This window comes from Microcaecilia unicolor, chromosome 1 (assembly GCF_901765095.1).
Source record: "Microcaecilia unicolor chromosome 1, aMicUni1.1, whole genome shotgun sequence".
Lineage (NCBI taxonomy): Eukaryota > Metazoa > Chordata > Amphibia > Gymnophiona > Siphonopidae > Microcaecilia > Microcaecilia unicolor.
Window position 1 is genome coordinate 466484883 of NC_044031.1, and position 19798 is coordinate 466504680.

A 19798-nucleotide genomic window follows, 5' to 3' on the forward strand; every position below is an offset into this window, starting at 1 on the left:
TCTGCCTGTCGGCATACCTCAGGGTTCTGTTCTTCGTCCCCTCCTCTTTTCTATCTACACTTCTTCCCTTGGTTCATTAATCTCATCCCATGGCTTTTCCTACCATCTCTATGCTGATGACTCCCAAATCTACCTTTCTACCCCTGATATCTCACCTTGCATCCAAACCAAAGTTTCAGCGTGCTTGTCTGACATTGCTGTCTGGATGTCTCAACGCCACCTGAAATTAAATATGACCAAAACCGAGCTTCTCATTTCCCCCCCCCAAACCCACCTCCCCACTCCCCCCGTTTTCTATTTCTGTTGATGGCTCTCTCATTCTCCCTGTCTCCTCAGCTCGAAACCTTGGGATCATCTTTGACTCTTCTCTCTCCTTCTCTGCTCATATCCAGCAGATTGCCAAGACCTGTCGTTTCTTTCTTTACAACATCCGTAAAATCCGCCCCTTTCTTTCCGAGCGCTCTACCAAAACCCTCATCCACACCCTTGCCACCTCTCGTTTAGACTACTGCAAACTGCTTCTTGCTGGCCTCCCACTTAGTCACCTCTCCCCTCTCCAGTCAGTTCAAAACTCTGCTGCCCGTCTCGTCTTCCGCCAGGGTCGCTTTACTCATACTACCCCTCTCCTCAAGACCCTTCACTGGCTCCCTATCTGTTTTTGCATCCTGTTCAAACTTCTTCTACTAACCTATAAATGTACTCACTCTGCTGCTCCCCAGTATCTCTCCACACTCGTCCTTCCCTACACCCCTTCCCGTGCACTCCGCTCCATGGATAAATCCTTCTTATCTGTTCCCTTCTCCACTACTGCCAACTCCAGACTTCGCGCCTTCTGTCTCGCTGCACCCTACGCCTGGAATAAACCTCCTGAGACCCTACGTCTTGTCCCATCCTTGGCCACCTTTAACTCTAGACTGAAAGTCCACCTCTTTAACATTGCTTTTGACTCGTAACCACTTGTAACCACTTGCCTCCACCTACCCTCCTCTCTTTCTTCCCGTTCACATTAATTGATTTGATTTGCTTACTTTATTTATTTTTTGTCTATTAGATTGTAAGCTCTTTGAGCAGGGACTGTCTTTCTTCTATGTTTGTGCAGCGCTGCGTACGCCTTGTAGCGCTATAGAAATGCTAAATAGTAGTAGTAGTAAACATAGTAACATAGTACAAAGTAAATGACGGCAGATAAAGACCTGTACGGTCCATCCAGTCTGCCCAACAAGATAAACTCATTTTACATGGTATGTGATACTTTATACCCGAGTTTGATTTGTCTTTGCCATTCTCAGGGCATAGACCGTAGAAGTCTGCCCTGTTCTTGTACTAAGTTCTGAAGCTAAGGTCAAAATCCCTTAAAATTTACACTCCAGCCCATCTCTATCTATTCAGTCACGATCAGGGCATAGACTGTAGAAGTCTGCTCAGCACCGGTTTTGCTTCCTAATTACCGGTGTCACCGCCTAATCTCCGCTAAGATTCCGTAGATCCATTCCTTCTAAACAGGATTCCTTTGTGTTTATCCTACGCATGTTTGAATTCCATTACCATTTTCATCTCCACCACCTCCCGCGGGAGGGCATTCCACATATCCACCACCCTCTCCGTGAAAAAATACTTCCTGATATTAGTCCTGAGTCTTCCCCCCCTTCAACTTCAATTCATGTCCTCTAGTTCTACCGCCTTCCCGTCTCCGAAAAAGGTTTGTTTGCAGATTAACACCTTTCAAATATTTGAACATCTGTATCATGTCGCCCTGTTTCTCTTTTCCTCCAAGGTATACATGCTCAGGTCAGCAAGTCTCTCCTCATACGGTTTGCAACGCAAATCCCATACCAGTTTTGTAGCTTTTCTTTGCACCGCTTCCAGTCTTTTTACATCTTCAGCAAGATACGGCCTCCAAAACTGAACACAATAGTCCAAGTGGGGCCTCACCAATGACTTGTAGAGGGGCATCAACACCTCCTTTCTTCTGCTGGTTATACCCTTCTCTATGCAGCCTAGCGTAGAAGTCAGACACTACATACAGTGCAACACCAGAGAAACAGAAAGAGTGATGCATGTTTCCTATACTGTACAAAAAATATATAGATAGCAGATATTCCAATCGCTACATTAAAATTAAATAGAAATAAAACAAAAAATGGAAAATAAGGTGATATATTTTTATTGGTCTAACTTAAGTTTTATTTATTTATTTATTAGAACTTGTTATACCACTATAACTAAAAAGCAGGACGGTTTACAGCCTACAAAATAACACAAAAGAAAGAAAATACATCATTATGACAGGAAAGAGAAATACTCATTCCAACATAAGAAAAACATAATTTATCAACAAGTGGTGCTGTGCAGCCTGACCCAATTTCCCTCACATCCCATAAGCTTGTTGAAAAAGCCAGGCCTTAATGGCTGATTTAAAGAAGACCAAAGCTAGCACTCCATGAGGGGTCACATGATCTGTTCTTTGTAGATGACATAATAGACAGATAGCAGTTCTTTGCAAAGATTGAATCTTTTTGATTACTGTTTGAGAGGCACTAGAGTAAACAATATTATAGTAGCCAATCCTAGGGGGTCTTTTACAAAGGCACGGTAGCATTTTTAGCGCATGCTAAACACTAGAGATGCCCATAGGAATATATTGGTGTCTCTACCATTTAGCACATGCTTATTTTTAGTGTATGCCAAAAATGCTAACGCACCTTTGTACAAGGTCCAGCTTGTCATTATTACATTGTTTGACTAGCTTTAGAAGGCCAACACCTAGGCCAAAACCTGAGGAAAGAGGTTTTAGCCTCCAAAAGCTAATCAAAGACTGGAGGGTAGCCAATGTTACTCCGATTTTTAAGAAGGGTTCCAGAGGAGATCCGGGAAATTATAGACCGGTGAGTCTGACGTCGGTGCCGGGCAAGATGGTGGAGGCTATTATTAAGAATAAAATTGCAGAGCATATACAAAAACATGGACTGATGAGACAAAGTCAGCACGGATTTAGTGAAGGGAAGTCTTGCCTCACCAATCTAATGCATTTTTTTGAGGGGGTAAGCAAACATGTGGACAATGGGGAGCCGGTTGATATTGTATATCTGGATTTTCAGAAGGCGTTTGACAAAGTGCCGCACGAAAGACTCCTGAAGAAATTGCAGAGTCATGGAATCGGAGGTAGGGTATTATTATGGATTAAGAACTGGTTGAAAGATAGGAAGCAGAGAGTAGGATTGCGTGGCCAGTATTCTCAGTGGAGGAGGGTAGTTAGTGGGGTCCCGCAGGGGTCTGTGCTGGGTCCGTTGCTTTTTAATGTATTTATAAATGACCTAGAGATGGGAATAACTAGTGAGGTAATTAAATTCGCCGATGACACAAAATTATTCAGGGTCGTCAAGTCGCAGGAGGAATGTGAACGATTACAGGAGGACCTTGCGAGACTGGGAGAATGGGCGTGCAAGTGGCAGATGAAGTTCAATGTTGACAAGTGCAAAGTGATGCATGTGGGTAAGAGGAACCCGAATTATAGCTACGTCTTGCAAGGTTCCGCGTTAGGAGTTACGGATCAAGAAAGGGATCTGGGTGTCGTCGTCGATGATACGCTGAAACCTTCTGCTCAGTGTGCTGCTGCGGCTAGGAAAGCGAATAGAATGTTGGGTGTTATTAGGAAGGGTATGGAGTCCAGGTGTGCGGATGTTATAATGCCGTTGTATCGCTCCATGGTGCGACCGCACCTGGAGTATTGTGTTCAGTACTGGTCTCCGTATCTCAAAAAAGATATAGTAGAATTGGAAAAGGTACAGCGAAGGGCCGACGAAAATGATAGTGGGGATGGGACGACTTTCCTATGAAGAGAGGCTGAGAAGGCTAGGGCTTTTCAGCTTGGAGAAGAGACGGCTGAGGGGAGATATGATAGAAGTGTATAAAATAATGAGTGGAATGGATCAGGTGGATGTGAAGCGACTGTTCACGCTATCCAAAAATACTAGGACTAGAGGGCATGAGTTGAAGCTACAGTGTGGTAAATTTAAAACGAATCGGAGAAAATTTTTCTTCACCCAACGTGTAATTAGACTCTGGAATTCGTTGCCGGAGAACGTGGTACGGGCGGTTAGCTTGACGGAGTTTAAAAAGGGGTTAGATAGATTCCTAAAGGACAAGTCCATAGACCGCTATTAAATGGACTTGGAAAAATTCCGCATTTTTAGGTATAACTTGTCTGGAATGTTTTTACGTTTGGGGAGCGTGCCAGGTGCCCTTGACCTGGATTGGCCACTGTCGGTGACAGGATGCTGGGCTAGATGGACCTTTGGTCTTTCCCAGTATGGCACTACTTATGTACTTATGTACTTATGTACTAATAAAAGGCAAGTATTTTATTTTCCATTTTTAATTTTAATTTAACTTTAAAGTGGACTAACATGGCTCCCACAGTATTGCAACAAAAATGAAAAATAAAATTATTTTTTTCTACCCTTGCTGTCTGGCCATTTAATTTTTCTAAGCACGTAGGTCCCAGTCTCTCATTTCTGTTTCCTGTCTTCTCCTAAACTCGCTTTCCAGGTTCTTTATCATTTTTCTATCTTCTGTCTTCTTCACCTCCTCCACCAGATCTGATATTGATTGTTCCATGCTTCTCTGTCCACTTTGATTCCATTCATTCTATCTAACTTCAGTCTCTCTTGTTTTAATGCCTGTACCTACAGCTTTCCATCTTTTTACCTCACCCAGATCAACCCATTCCCATTCCTCCTAATCCTCAGTCCTTCACTGACTGTTCCTCTTTCCCCCTTCCATCCATCATCTGCTCACTCTCTCTTCCCCCCATCCATCCAGCATCCCCCCTTCCCCTCTGCCATTCAGCATTTTCTTTTTCTTGCTCTCTTAACCCCCCCCCCCCCTCCCACCACCACCACCACCATCATCCAGCATCTTCTGTTTCCCCTCTCCCTCCCACTGCCTTCTTGGATCTGTGGTGGCAAGAAATAGAAAAGATGTGCTGGACCATAGCCCTTTGCGTGCCGCAGCTAGCTGTGCTGGTCTTGCCCCCTCTATTGTAGTATGCCTATTTCACAGGAGTGGAGCCAGCAGAGCTCGCAGCTAGCATGCACAGAGTAGTGGTTTTGCAGGTCTTTTCTGATTGTTGGCACCACAGACCTGGGAAGGCATGGTCCTGGCAGAGATGGCAGTGAGCAGGCAAGATATACTCGAAAGAGTGTTTTTTTATTTTCTGGCGCCTGTTTTGTGGAACAGTTTTCCACTTGTACTGAGATAAGAGCCATCTTTTATTAGTTTTAAGCAAGCATTAAAGAAACACCTTTTTGTAATAGTAGCTTTTGACTGAATGAGACATCAATCCAGCTGACACAGCTGACAGGCAGACTTCTTCCTCTTTTAAGGTTTTGAATGGTACTGTTTGAGTGGATGTTAATCTCTGTCCTATATTATCATGGAGTTTTTCACATTATTGTATTTTTACCATGTCTTGTTCATCGCCATGATTTGCTGTGCAAGTAGGGTGGTTTTTAATCAAGTCTTCCAATAAATATAAACATAAATATTCTTTATGATCACCATTGGAAGGTCAATGGTGGGGGGCAGTCCAAGGCAAGATGCCACCTGAGGCAGGGTTGAGATTCTGCCCCCCCCCCCCCCATCTCCTCCTTCCTTCCTCCAGCCCATTCCCTGATTTTACCTTCTTTTTATGTTTTTAAAAGCTGGTGGTGGCAGCGATTCCCATCCATGGCACTGGCCTCTTTACTGCAGCTGCCTCTGAGGAAGCAGGAAGTTACATCAGAGAGTCAGCCACAGTAAAGGGAAGAGGTGAGTGCCAGAGGCGGGGCAGCATATGGGAATCGCTGCCATTGCTGGCTTTTAAAAAACATAAAAAGAAGGTAAAAATGGGGAATGGGGTGGAGGAAGAAAAGGGGGGAGAGGCCATTCCTGAATGAGTGCTGTACATATTACCATCAGTAGGAGAGATAAAGTGTTGGCAGCTGGTAGCTCTGCACCACAGAAAACTTAAAGGGGTCCTTCCTTGCAGTGTTCAAAAATGCCCTACTGTATCTTTACTGTTGACATAGGGGTTGCCCCCCTCCCAATAAGGATTGTAACTTGCCCCATCATACCCCATCCCACCCCACCTTAGTCCCACCCATCTGAGCCTCCCCAAACAGTTGAGTCACTGACTGCTTATGATGGATTGGAGGCCAAAACTGGGAGTCAGCATGAGAAGCAAGAAAATGGAGATACTGTTATACAAAATCTTCATGGAGAAAAGAGGATTTGGTAGGGATGTTTTAAGGGCAGTTCTATAACAGGACACCTATATTTACAAATGAGGGGAGGAGTAGCCTAATGGGTGGTACAGTGGCCTAAGAACCAAGGGAGCTGGGCTCATTTCTCACTGCAGCTCCTTGTGACTCTCTCTTTGCAAGTCACTTAACCCTCCATTAAACCCAGGTACAAAATAAGTACATGCATATAATATGTAAACCACTTTGATTGTAAGCACAGAAAGGTGGCACATCAAATCACATCCCCTTTATTATCCCTGTAAATACATCAATAGGTACAGTACAAGTCCACTAGATATGTGTTCTTTGAGTCTTTACACCTTTCAGCTTTTCTGGTTACTAAAAGGGTGGAAGGAGAGTAAATTATGCTCTTTATGGTATTGGGTTATCCTGTCTGTAATGCTTTAGTTGCCAATTTTCCTAAACATATTTCTCTATTGTAAGTATTGGATCCAATAATTGAGACTTGAGTGATGAATATTTCTTGCTTTGTTTGATTATTACTGAAATATATATGTTTTAATTTCATGATTGAAAAAAGTCACTTATCTGTACAAGTGGATACTTGGAGGGGCATAATTGAACGAAAACGTCTATCTCCATGGGCGTTTATCTCCGAGAACGGGTCCGTGAAGGGGCGGACCGAACCGTATTTTCAAAAAAAATAGACGTCCATGTTTTATTCGACAATTTGTGAGCTGGGCGTTTTTGTTTTTCAGTGATAATGGAAAATGAAAGCGCCCAGCTTAAAAACGAATAAATCCAAGGCATTTGTTCGTGGGAGGGGCCAGGATTCGTAGTGCACTGGTCCCCCTCACATGCCAGGACACCAACCGGGCACCCTAGGGGGCACTTTTACAAAAACAAAAAAAAAGGTAAAAGAGCTCCCAAGTGCATAGCACCCTTCCCTTGGGTGTTGAGCCCCCCAAATCCCCCTCAAAACCCACCGTCCACAAGTCTACACCATTACTATAGCCCTAAGGGGTGAAGGGGGGCACCTACATGTGGGTACAGTGGGTTTGGGGGGGTTGGACGACTAAGCATTAAGCAGCACAATTGTAACAGGTAGGGGGGGATGGGCCTGGGTCCACTGCACCCCCTAACAACTGCTCCAGGGACCTGCATACTGCTGCCAGGGAGGTGGGTATGACATTTGAGGGTGAAAATAAAAAGTTGTGAAACATCATTTTTTGTGGTGGGAGGGGGTTAGTGACCACTGGGGGAGTCAGGGGAGGTCATCCCCGATTCCCTCTGGTGGTAATCTGGTCATTTAGGGCACTTTTTGGGGCCTTATTCGTGAAAAAACAGGGTCCAGGAAAAGTGCCCTAAATTCTCACTACAAACGCATATTTTTCTTCCATTATCGGCGAAAGGCGCCCATCTCTGATCGCCCGATAACCACGCCCCAGTTCCGCCTTCACCACGCCTTCAACACGCCCCCATCAACTTTGTCCGCATCCGCGACGGAGTGCAGTTGAAAACGTCCAAATTCGGCTTTCGATTATACCGCTTTATTCGTTTTTGTGAGATAAACGTCTATCTCCCGATTTGGGTCACAATATAGGCGTTTTTCTTTTTCAATTATAAGCTGGTTGGTATAATGTTAAAATGTTATAAATAAAAAATACAAAATCTCATTCCCTTTCCTTTCCCTTATTTAGGCACCTGATAGGAGGTGTCTAAATATGGTGATCTGTTTTAGTGTTGTCCTTTAGATGTGTGTGTGCAGAGGGGTAAAAGTGGTGGGATCCCTAAGCCCCTTTTGTGCGGTTGTGGGAAGATGGAAGGTCAGATGGTGGGGTTGCTGAGACCCTTTTGTGGCAGGGTGTTTTGCTAGAGTATATTTTTCCACCTAGGAATTTGTAACAGTCCAGCTTGTTCTGTTTTTCTAGTAGGAGGTGTATTGATGTTCTAGGGAAGTGTTTTCTGATCGATGATCATGATAAACTGATGTACTGTTAATGCTCATCTTAACCCTTCAATATGTTTAAAACAGTTTATTTCAGAAATTTCTAAGGTGTAACATTGATAAGTATCATATCAAAATGTATATGTTCCTTGTTGATGTTTCATCCTACAAGCGTCTGAAGGAGGCTGTTTTTTGACATAATGAAAAGTGTTGAGATAAGCATCTGAGACTCTGAGATCATCTCCAAGCAACATACTCTGATTTAAGAGTGAGATTCATTCCTGTAACTGGCTAAAGAAGGAGAGAGGGAGAAACACAGAGCAGGCTGCAGTAGTGAGGAGAAAGGATGTGCTGCCCTTAGATAATTCATGGGAATGTGAGGGAGGCACCATGAGACTTCCCTTGGTTCTGGCTCATTTCAGTGAAAAACAAAATCTCCACTGTCCATGAAACTGGGTTCCTATCCAGTCTATTTTTTGAGATAATCATAACGAGTATGTATGAGATGTACAGGGCTTTTTTTGAGGGGGTACTTGGGGGTACTGAGTACCGGCACCTTTTCCACTGTCTGCTAAGCTTGACCCATGGTTCTCGTATTTTTATGAAAGAGCTCAGGTTCTACATACAAATTCTGCCTTGTCATAGATTCTATGACTGGTTGCAGGGGTCCTGGCTATTGTAGGGTGGGTCCCTCAATGATCACTCCACCCCTGAAGGGTGGCCTGGCATTTGAGTACCGGCACCTTTTTTGCTAGACAAAATGCACTGGAGATGTATATATGCAAATGAATATGCTAATGTGTCAGACCCCACCCTTTGCCCCCCAAATGGAACAGTTTTTTCATATGTTTTTCGTTAAAAAAATCTGATATATTTTTTTTTTTTTGGGGGGGGGGGAATTTTAAATATATACAAAAAATTTTAATGAGCAAAATTGAGATAGATTGACCTTTACTATCTTCCTCCAGTTCCTCATTAATTATACTATTCTTTTTCTACAGGTGGGTTCTTCTGTGATGTCTGCTCAGGCCGGGAGCACCAGCCCTGAAAATAGTGCACTCAAGTATTCAGGTCAAGACGGGATGTATGCAGGAGTCAGTCTGACCTCCACAGCTGAAGTGACAGCTTCGGTGAGGCAAGATTCATGGTGTGCTCTGGCTCTCGCATGACTTGGGTGAAAATCAGTTGGATACCCCTGCACAGTGCTGCAATCTTTAAATGCCCACCTGTTTGTCCTTCCACTCATCCAAGTAGCCGGCATGGTGGATAGAATTTTCCTTTCAACATTTTGGTTATGGTGCCTTAAATAGAGAAGAATTTTCTCATGGTGCTCAACCACTGACATTCAACTTCTCATCTATGCAAAAATAATGAGGCAAGGAGCATCTTTTCCAAAGTAAAGCTAATATACCAGGAAAGAGAAGACGTACTTGCTGGTTCCTGAAATATGCATTCAACGTGTACAACAGTGCTGCCTCTTTGGTGTATGTTTGTTTCCCTTCCTCTAATGGATTGGTCTTCTTAGAGGATCCCCTACTATGTCAAGAGAAAGCTCCATTCTCAAACTTCCAAGAATACTTTTTCTATGCACCTCTACGGATTGCTGCGCCTTTTATTCTTCCAGCTCTAGGGATTGCTGCACTCCCTCTTATTCACTGTTTGTTGCATCCTATATGCTGATATCTACCCCCCCCCCCCACACAGATGTGCGCCTTACCCATCTCCATTTCTGGCACAAACCTTTTTTGATTCCAGTTGCTGTGTCCTTCCACCTGCTGTAGCTTAACAATAACAGCATTCAACTGTTGGCGATGTAAGCTGTGTCCCACTGCGTTACGTGCATCACGATAGTTTCACTTCTACTAGTTGACTTGGGGATCATTATAAGACTTCAGTGGGCAACCCAAGGCAAGTGGAATCCACTGCAAAGCAACTGTTTTTTTTACGCTAAAAGGTAACATTTAAGGTAAAGCATAGCAAGCTGGGGATATGGTGGAAGTTCAAAGATATTCAAGTTGTGGGCAACTCAACAGTTTCAGCTACAATAAAGAGCTTCTACTTCAGCACATACTCGGTAGATGAACCGGTGCTGGTTAACTGACGACCAACATTCTTTTACTTGGTTTTACCCATTTTTGCATCAGAGTTACAATAAAGACAATCGCAAATGGATGCCTCAGATGTTTGGTACAAGCTTTTCTCAGTTCCTAGCTCTGTGTCTCCCAATTACCCCCTCCAAAAAAAAAAAAAGAAAAAAAATCCCTCACTGGGCATAATGCAGACTTACATTTTAACTTGCATTTCACTACGACCGAAGATTTTACAAATCACATCTGTGCGACTGAACTGTAATCGGTCAAGAATTTGTAAACAGGGTAGCAAACAGAATACTTTACTTCCATGTACACAATATTTTTTTAAGAGAAGTGCAATTTGCGTTGCAGCAATCAGTGTTAAATCACATGCATATGATTTAACCACTTTGTTTTTCTTTGTTTTGTAATTAATGTAAACATTTTAACTTAATGGTACTTTAATAATTTAAAAAAAAACCCACAAAGTTAACTAGGCATCCCTCATACGTTTCTTGCATTGTGACAAACATCCCATTGGTGTATCTTCAGTTGTGCCTTTTTTTTTTTTAAAGAACAAATGTTTTCTCAGGAAAAATGCCTTAATTCTATTGTTCCCAAGTTTTATACAAAGACAAAAAATAATTCCCTTTCCCAATACAACATTGGAGCCCTTTTACTAAACTGTGGTAAAATTTGTAGTTACCGTGGTTTAATGTGGGAATATTTTGTGTGGTAGCTGCAGATTTTATGCTGGTCCTGCATTAAAGTGGCAATTAGTGCAGGGTACCTAGCCACAGTTAACACGAGAGCACTTACCATGCTAAGGGGTCCTTTTACTAAGCCATGGCAAAATTGGCCTGCGGTAGTGTGGGCACATGTACTTGGCATGTGCCAGGCCAGGTTTTACTGCATCTGGGAAAAAGGATTTTGTTTCAGTGGGCAGGGAAAAGGGTCTGCGGTAAAACTGAAACCAGCACGTGCCTATTTACGGCCTGAGCCCTTAATGCTACCCATTGATCTAGCAGTAAGGGCTCACATGCTACACACATGGTGACCAGTTGGCACGTGCCAACTGCCGATTAATGCCGGAAATGCAACAAGCGGCAGGAAATAAAGAAATTATTTGTCCTGGCAGTCAGTGGTGATCCTAGGTCGGCTGCCACCTGGGGCGGATCGCCGCTGCGCACCCCCCCCCCCCCCGGGTGCAGCGGCGTCTGTCCCCCCAGGGTGCAGCATGACACCTCCACCCCCCCCAGCACAATGATACCCCCCTCCCTGGCGTATCAAGCCTCCATCCCCGGCTCATCAAGCCCCCCCCCCCCCCCGGGTGCATTCTTGGCTGCTGGAGGGTAAAGAGAGCAGCCGCGTGCCTGTCGGCTCCACTGGCTCCCTGCTCCCTCTGCCCCGGAACAGGAAGTAACCTGTTCCGGGGCAGAGGGAGCAGGGAACCAGCGGAGCCGACAGGCGCGTGGCTGCTCTCTGCACCCTCCAGCAGTGTGCACCTGGGGCAGACCGCCCCCACTGCTCCGCCCTTCCTATGCCACTGCCAGCAGTATGGGTGCATGCCAAACCTGAAATTACTGCCGGGGGTGTGCTAGCATGGCGGTAGTCTCATTTTGGCGTGCACTGCATGTGCGTAGATCCTACTGCGCCTTTGTAAAAAGTCCCCTAAGTGCTCCTGTGTTAACGTTACATTAACCAGTTAACACATTGTAAGTGTAACGTGCTAGCTGTATAATGCTTCCATGCCCACTCTCAGCCCATGCTATGTCCCCTTAATGTGGTTGCACGATAGCCTGTTTCGGGGCATTAACCACACATTAAGGGCTAGATTCTGTATATGGAGCAGAAAAATCAGCATAAAAAATAATGAGCGTGAAGCGCTAGTCTATAAACAGTGCGCAAATTCTAGAGTGCTCCTGACCTGCACATGCCCCTATCATGGTCTCACTCCTTTTCCAGATGTATGCGGAAAAATTTACCCACACATCTTTATAGAATAACAACCAGGGGCGTAGCTACGTGGGGGCCTGGACCCCCATAGATTTGGCCCTGGACCCCCCGCCGACTACCCTCTTGACCCCCCTCCCGCCTCCAACCCACCATTGCCTACCTTTGCTGGTGGGGACCCCAACCCCCACCAGCCGAGGTCCTCTTCTTCCTTCGTTCTGTTTCTGAGTCTGACGTCAGGACGTCAGACTCAGAAACAGAACGAAGGAAGAAGAGGACCTTGGCTGGCGGGGGTTAGGGTCCCCCGCCAACGAAGTCAGGAGACAGCAGGGGAGGGTTGGCAGCGGGAGGGGGGTCGAGAGAGTCTTCGGCAGGGGGGGTCATGGTGGTGATGGTGGCGGCAGCGGCGGGGGGGGGGTCAGCTATGGGGAGGGGTCAGCGGTGCCAGGTGGGGGCTAAAATATGTCCCCTCACCTCGGGCTCTGGACCCCCCTCCTGCTGAAGTCTGGCTATGCCCCTGATAACAACTATAAAGATGTACGTATAAATTCTAATTATTGCAATTAGTTCCAATAATTAACACCCTAATTGGCTCGTTTGTTGATTAAATTGCATGCGCAAATTGGGTGCGTGCCCAAATTTGCATGCACGATTTTGAGCGCCATATATGGAATTAGGGTGTAAGTGCTTAGCACACTTTAGTTAAAGGCCCCCATTATCTTATTTAAGACTAACACATGCCACAAAGAAGCAAGAATATGAAATAAAACTTCTACTACCTAACCAACAAATGTGTATATACTACGTAAGATATTTTGGCATCTTCAAGATTTAGGATGCATTCTGTATAGATTGACTGGTCCATCATTTGGTTGGTTTACTTTTTATAATGGGATGTCATTTAGGTTACTTCATCAGACTGTTTGAAAATAAAAAAAAAAAAGAGTTGTTTTTTTTCCCTGCATCATGTGGTTTCCTTCTTTGTTCTCCGTTGGTAAAGCATTAAAGTCCATGTACATTTCTGTTTGTGATGCTATTTCTGATCTGTGAAAATACATGTCCAAAGGAAGAATTGCACTGGATTTAGATGGAACAGGGTAGCTTAGACTAGGCAACCCATTCAAGGAATGTCATATGATATCGCACAAGGCTAATGAAATCAACAAATATGTCATGGAATTTGGGATAGGGATATGACTTGAGGTACCACCTTTCTGTGGTTAAAATCAAAGTGGTTTACATATTAGATACAGGTATTTATTTTGTACCTGGGGCAATAGAGGGTTAAGGGGCCCTTTTATAAATGCTCGCTGAAAAATGGCCTGCGGTAGTGTAGACGCGTGTTTTGGGCACGTGCAGAATCATATTTCAGTGCACCTGTAAAAATGGCTTTTAAAACTTTTTGCTGAAAATGGACATGCAGCAAAATGAAAATTGCCAGGCATCCATTTTGGGCTTAAGACCTTACCGCCAGCCATTGATCTAGCGGTAAAGTCTCACATGGCAAACAGGCGGTAATGACCTATGCGTGTCAAATGCCCGTTTGAAAATAAAAATTATTTTTCAGATGCACGTATCGGACGTGTGTCAAAAATGAAAATACCACAACAGCCATGCAGTAGCCGGATGGTAACTCCATTTTGTTACACGTTGGGCACACATAGACGCTTACGCAGCTTACTAAAAGGGCACCTAAGTGACTTGCCCAGAGTCATAAGGAGCTACAGTGGGAATTGAATCCAGTTCACCAGGATCAAAGTCTATGGCACTAACCATTAGGCTACTCCTCCACTCCACATATAGGTCAATATTCAGCCTACAGTGGTCAATGGTTTTTAAATGCCAACCACCGTGGGTTTTTTATGCCTGTATATTTAGTGCCAGGCCATACCTAGCTACCAGTGCTGAATATCCAGGCATGAAGTTGCCACCAGTACTTATTTGGGTACCAGCGATCAGATCAGCGCCTAGATAACTACCCAGATAAAGTTTTTTGTTGTCCTAAATTTGGGGCCCTTTTGCTAAAGTGCACTAAAATTTGCAGGTGCCCGGTTAGCAGACTGAATATTTGTCACTAACCCCGGGATTCTATATATGGCGCCTTAATTTCTGCGTGGAAATTGAAGCAAATTCTATGACAATGCACATAACTTAATTGGTTAACTAGCTAATCAGTGCTGTTAATTGGATGTTAATGAGCAATTATCAGCACTAATTGGCATTAATCAAGATTTACATGCACAACTCGATAAGCATATTCTGTAACTTGATGCACGTAAATTCTGTCACATAGTGGAAAAGAAGGCGTGGCCATGGGCGGGGCATGGGTGTTTCTAAAATCTATGCAAGTTGTTAGAGAATACACCTGTCAGGATTGTAATGAAGTAAAACATGGTGTAAATGGCCACAACTACATTTGGTCGCAGGGAGAGGTGTTCAGCGTATTCTATATACTGCGTGGAAATTTAAGCCTATTCTATAAAATTTAGGCGTACTTTACAGAATACACCTAGGCATATTTTTTTTTCTGAATGGAATTTTCAGGCGCCATATATCAAATCTAATCCTAATTGGGTAACTTCCACCTCTCCCCGAGCACTCCAGCACTATCTGGCTAGTGTCAAGGAGGCCTGACTGGATTTTTAGCAGCATTATCTGAATAATGGTGGCAAAAATGCGGGCATGCACCCCATCAGGAGAACATCTGGTTAGGAGCTATACCTACCAGGATAAGTTACACTGAGGGGCATAATCGAACGGGGGCGCCCATCTATAATGGCGCCCATCTCTAATGATGGCCCCGTAAAGCAGCATACCCGACCGTATTATTGAAACAAGATGGGCGGACATCTTTCATTTCAATAATATGGTCGGCGCCGGCCAAATCTCAACATTTGGGCCGCCCTTAGAGATCGCCGCCCTTAGAGATGGCCGACATTGGTTTTCGCTGATAATGGAAACTAATGGCGGCCATCTTAAAACTGGCCAAATCCAAGCCATTTGGTCGTGGGAGGAGCCAGCATTTGTAGTGCACTGGTCCCCCTCACATGTCAGGACATCAACCGGGCACCCTAGGGGGCACTGCAGTGGACTTCACAAATTGCTCTCAGATGCATAGCTCCCTTACTTTGTGTGCTGAGCCCCCCAAAACACACTTCCCACAACTGTACACCACTACCATAGCCCTTAAAGGGTAACGGGGGGCACCTAGATGTGGGTATAGTGGGTATTGGGTGGGTTTTGGAGGGCTCCCATTTACCACCAGAAGTGTAACAGGTAGGGGGGGGGGTGGGCCTGGGTCTGCCTGCTTCAAGTGCACTGCAGTACCCACTAAAAACTGCTTCAGGAACCTGCATAGTGCTGTGATGGCGCTGGGTATGACATTTGAGGCTGGCATAGAGGCCAGCAAAAAAATGTTTTTTTTGTTTTTTCTTTTGGGTGGGAGGGGGTTGGTGACCACGGGGGAAGTAAGGGGAGGTGATCCCTGTTTCTCTCCAGTGATGATCTGGTCAGTTCGGGCACCTTTTCAAGGCTTGGTCGTGAACAAAAAGGGACCAAGTAAAGTCGGTAAAATGCTCGTCAGGGCCGCCCTTCTTTTTTCCATTATCGGCCAAGGACGGCCATCTCTTAACCACACCCCTGTCCCGCCTTCGGTACACTGCCAACATGCCCCCTTGAACTTTGGCTGTCCCTGCGACGAAAAGCAGTTGAAGCCGGCCAAAATTGGCTTTCGATTATACCGATTTGGCTGGCCTTAGGAGAAGGCCGGCCATCTCCCGATTTGTTTCGGAAGATGGCTGCCCATCTTCGAAAATAAGCTGGACTGAGTATCAACTAAGAGCCCTTTTTTAGTAAAGGTTTCCTCCAAATGCTACACCTATAATAAACGGTCTTGGGGCCTGAAATAAACCTTTTTCCCTGGATTCTCTCTATGGTGCTCAAACTTGCATGCACAAATTTAGGACACCCCCAATTTGCACAAACAATTTAATTGAGTAATGAGCCAATTAGTACCAATATTTGGGTTCTAACAATTATTGCTGCTAATTGGCAACAATCTGGATTTGTGTGTGCATCTTGCTAAACACTGATGTACGTGCAAATCTTTTAGGGGCCCTTTTACAAAGCAAAGGAGTCGTTGCTAGGCAACCGATGAAGATGGACGCTTAGAGTCTCTCTCTCCCCTGCTTCGGTTGGAGCATCGGTTTAAAATACAATTTTTACCCATTGTCTTCGAGGCTTAACGAATCGCTACTCTATAATGTCCTCATCTAAATCCCACCCCCGGCGTACCATCATATCCGGTGCTCCAAAAATATTTTAATTTTTGTAGCACCGGGGTGTACCCAGCGGTAATCGGGCATTGCCATGTGCTGCCCGATTACTGCCGGGTTAATGCAGGAGCCCTTACCGGCTCCTCATTGGTAAAAGGTAAAAACATGCGCCGACACCAGCGCAGGCCATCTTTTGCCACAGGTTTGTAAAAGGGGCCCTTAGTGCACAACTACAAAGGGGTGTGGACATGGGAGAGGCATGGATGGGTCAGGGCGTTCACTAAAGTTGTGTGCAGTATTATAGAATTTGGGGGATTTGTGCCTAATTTACGCGTGAGGATTTACACCAGGCTTCAGTTGATCTAAATCATCACTCCCAAAGTTGGGCACTGATCCTGGCGTTACGCACTAATCTATAAACAGTGCCCAACTCAGAATGCTGATTATAGAATAGCGCTCAGCGTGCATTATTTTTGGCACCCACGTTTAGGTACCTTTTATTGAATCTAGTCCTTTACGAGGACAAAACTTTTTCTTGGACAGCTAATTTTAGAAGCGAATTAAGTGTGTGAAACTGCATTTTGAGGTGATTTTATAAACCGTTTCTACATTTTAAAATGAGCTCTTCTACATTGAGGTCAGACCTAAATGTACACATTAAACAAACTGGTGCTTATAATCATGCTCAAGGGAAGAGTTTAGGTGGAGAGTGGATGGAGCTGCAATACACGTATGTATTTTATAAAATGCAGGTGATCATGCAAATTGTCCACAAGTTTATTTGGAACATTGTTGAGCAGGCATGATGGATGTGGCTTCAGTCTGGTATGATTTCTGAAGGATTTGTGCTAGTACAGTACAACTTTAAATCTCAAATGACATTGACAAGTTTCCAGTCTGTAACATCCAATGTTACAATCACCAAATGTTTTCTCTGTATTCCTCTCCATACCACCCCAAACAACCCTCATCCTCCGAACCTTCTGCTCATCAGCCTGAGAGTCTGGACTCTCATAACTCCTCATGCTTCTCCACTGGAACATTTTTATTCCACCGTTTGCCCTCCACTTCCTACACCAGAAGCTATGCCCTTCTCTCTTCCACAATCTCTCACCCCCAAATTTTTAGGCAGTCCATAAGTATCTATCCCCCCTTCTTTTATTGTTCCACTATATTCAAAGATAAGGATTCACATCCTGAGGGACAGAGACTGAACATAATCCTCCCACACCAAAAGGAAGAGTGTCCTCTGTTTTGGGGGAGCCTATCGGCCTTATTTTCGAAAGTGATGGGCGCCCAGATTTCGACCCAAATCGGGAGATGGGCACCCATCTCGCAAAGGCGCCCAAATCGGTATAATCAAAAGCCGATTTTGGGTTTTTTCAACTGCACTCCGTCGCGGGAACGAACAAAGTTGACGGGGCGTGTTGGCGGCGTGGTGAAGGCAGGACTGGGGCGTGCTTATTGGCCGAGGAGAGATGGGCGCCCTCAGCCAATAATCAAAAAAAGAAAGGCGTTTTTACCGTGAATTTGGGTCACTTTTTTTTGGACCCTTTTTTTTTCACAAACGAGTCCCCAAAAACTGCTCTAAATGACCAGATGACCACCGGAGGGATTCGGGGATCACCACCCCTGACTCCCCCAGTGGTCACTAACCCCCTCCCACCAAAAAAAACAACTTTAACAACTTTTTTTCCAGCCTGTATGCCACCCTCAAATGCCATACCCAGCTCCATCACAGCAGTATGCAGGTCCCTGGAGCAGTTGTTAGTGGGTGCAGTGAACTTCATCCAGGTGGACCCAGGCCCATCCCCCCCTACCTATTACACTTGTGCTGGTAAATAAGAGCCCTCCAAACCGCCCCCAAAACCCACTGTACCCACATGTAGGTGCCCCCCTTCAGCCATAAGGGTTATGGTAATGGTGTAGAGTTGTGGGCAGTGGGTTTTAGGGGGGATTTGAGGGGCTCAGCACCCAAAGGAAGGGAGCTATGGACTTGGGAGGTATTTTACTTTTTTTTTTTATTGTTACAAATGCCCCCTAGGGTGCCCGGTTGGTGTCCTGGCATGTGAGGGGGACCAGTGCACTACGAATACTGGCCCCTCCCATGACCAAATGCCTTGGATTTGTTTGTTTTTGAGCTGGGCGCCTTCGGTTTCCATTATCGCTGAAAAACGAATCCGCCCAGCTCATTTGCCTGGCACAAACTGTATTATCGAAAAAAAGATGGGCGCCCATTTTTTTCGAAAATACGGTCTGTCCCGCCCCTTCACGTACCTGTTCTCGGACATAGACGCCCATGGAGATGGGCGTTCGTGTTTGATTATGCCCCTCCTTGCTTCCAGTACTATTAAATCATGCAACTTATTTCTCCAAAGCCAATGGGATGGTGGTTCATTCCATAGAAAAAGAAGAGAAAGTGAGGTTCAATCAAAAGAAAGCTTTTACATCTTGGATTCTTTATTTTGATTGGACCTAATTTCCTCTTCTTTTTCGCCTTGCTCACCCGTTAGGTTTTCTTGCTCCTTCACTCCTTTGGTACATCCTATATCCAACGTTGCTGTGTATACTCTTTCCCTACCATACTTGCTTTCCCTTTTACCCAAAAACCTTTATTTTGTCAGTAATAGTCCAAGGGGCATAGGTTAATTGCTTGTCCTATAATGCAGTCTAAAGATTGAATTAACCCTTTCCAATAACCCTAAATTCTTGGGCAACTCCATAATACATGTATCATAGTATCCTATCCTTGCTTACATTTTTGGTACTGCTAAGTCCATACACGCCTAGCCTTATGTGTTTGAGCTTAGGAAAAGTAGGCTCTGGGGCTCATTTCAAAGCACTTAGACTTACAAAGTTCCATAGGTTACTATGAGGCGTATTTTCAAAGCACTATGGAACTTTGTAAGTCTAAGTGCTTTGAAAATACACACAGTCTGTGTAATATTCAATATTGGCACTTCAAATCTGTACTAGCAACTTGTCTTACAATTTGATCTAGGTAGGAGAACACATTAAGGGCATCCCTGATGCTCCAAAATCTTCTCCCAGTTTGTCATTTAGCCCTCTTTGATATCCCAACCATTCTGCTGCTAAGAGGACTTTATGGATTTTCAAAAATGAGGTTTGCTTTGGCATCTGTTCTTCGAAAAAATCCCCCAGCTTCTTCCCATTTAAGAAACATCCAGTCAGTTTAAAGACCCAAAGGTGATGCTGTACCTGTACATAGACACAAAAATCTCCTAATCTTTCCCGAAAGCATCACAGTAACTCTGGGAACCCCATAAATCAGCCCTTCCTCATTGATCA

At 44.7% G+C, this 19798-nt stretch overlaps 1 protein-coding gene across 3 annotated transcripts in view; it reads left to right on the top strand.

Moving 5' to 3' along the window:
• Window positions 1–11571, top strand: part of GATA6 (GATA binding protein 6) — a 94391-nt gene extending 82820 nt beyond the window's left edge. For all 3 annotated transcript variants that reach the window (XM_030213446.1, XM_030213442.1, XM_030213452.1), the window contains exon 7: window positions 9192–11571. In XM_030213446.1, the coding sequence (XP_030069306.1) occupies window positions 9192–9359 (168 nt within the window). In that variant the 3' untranslated portion in view covers window positions 9360–11571. The remainder of the gene's footprint in view (window positions 1–9191) is intronic.
• The last annotated feature ends 8227 nt before the right edge of the window (window positions 11572–19798 follow it).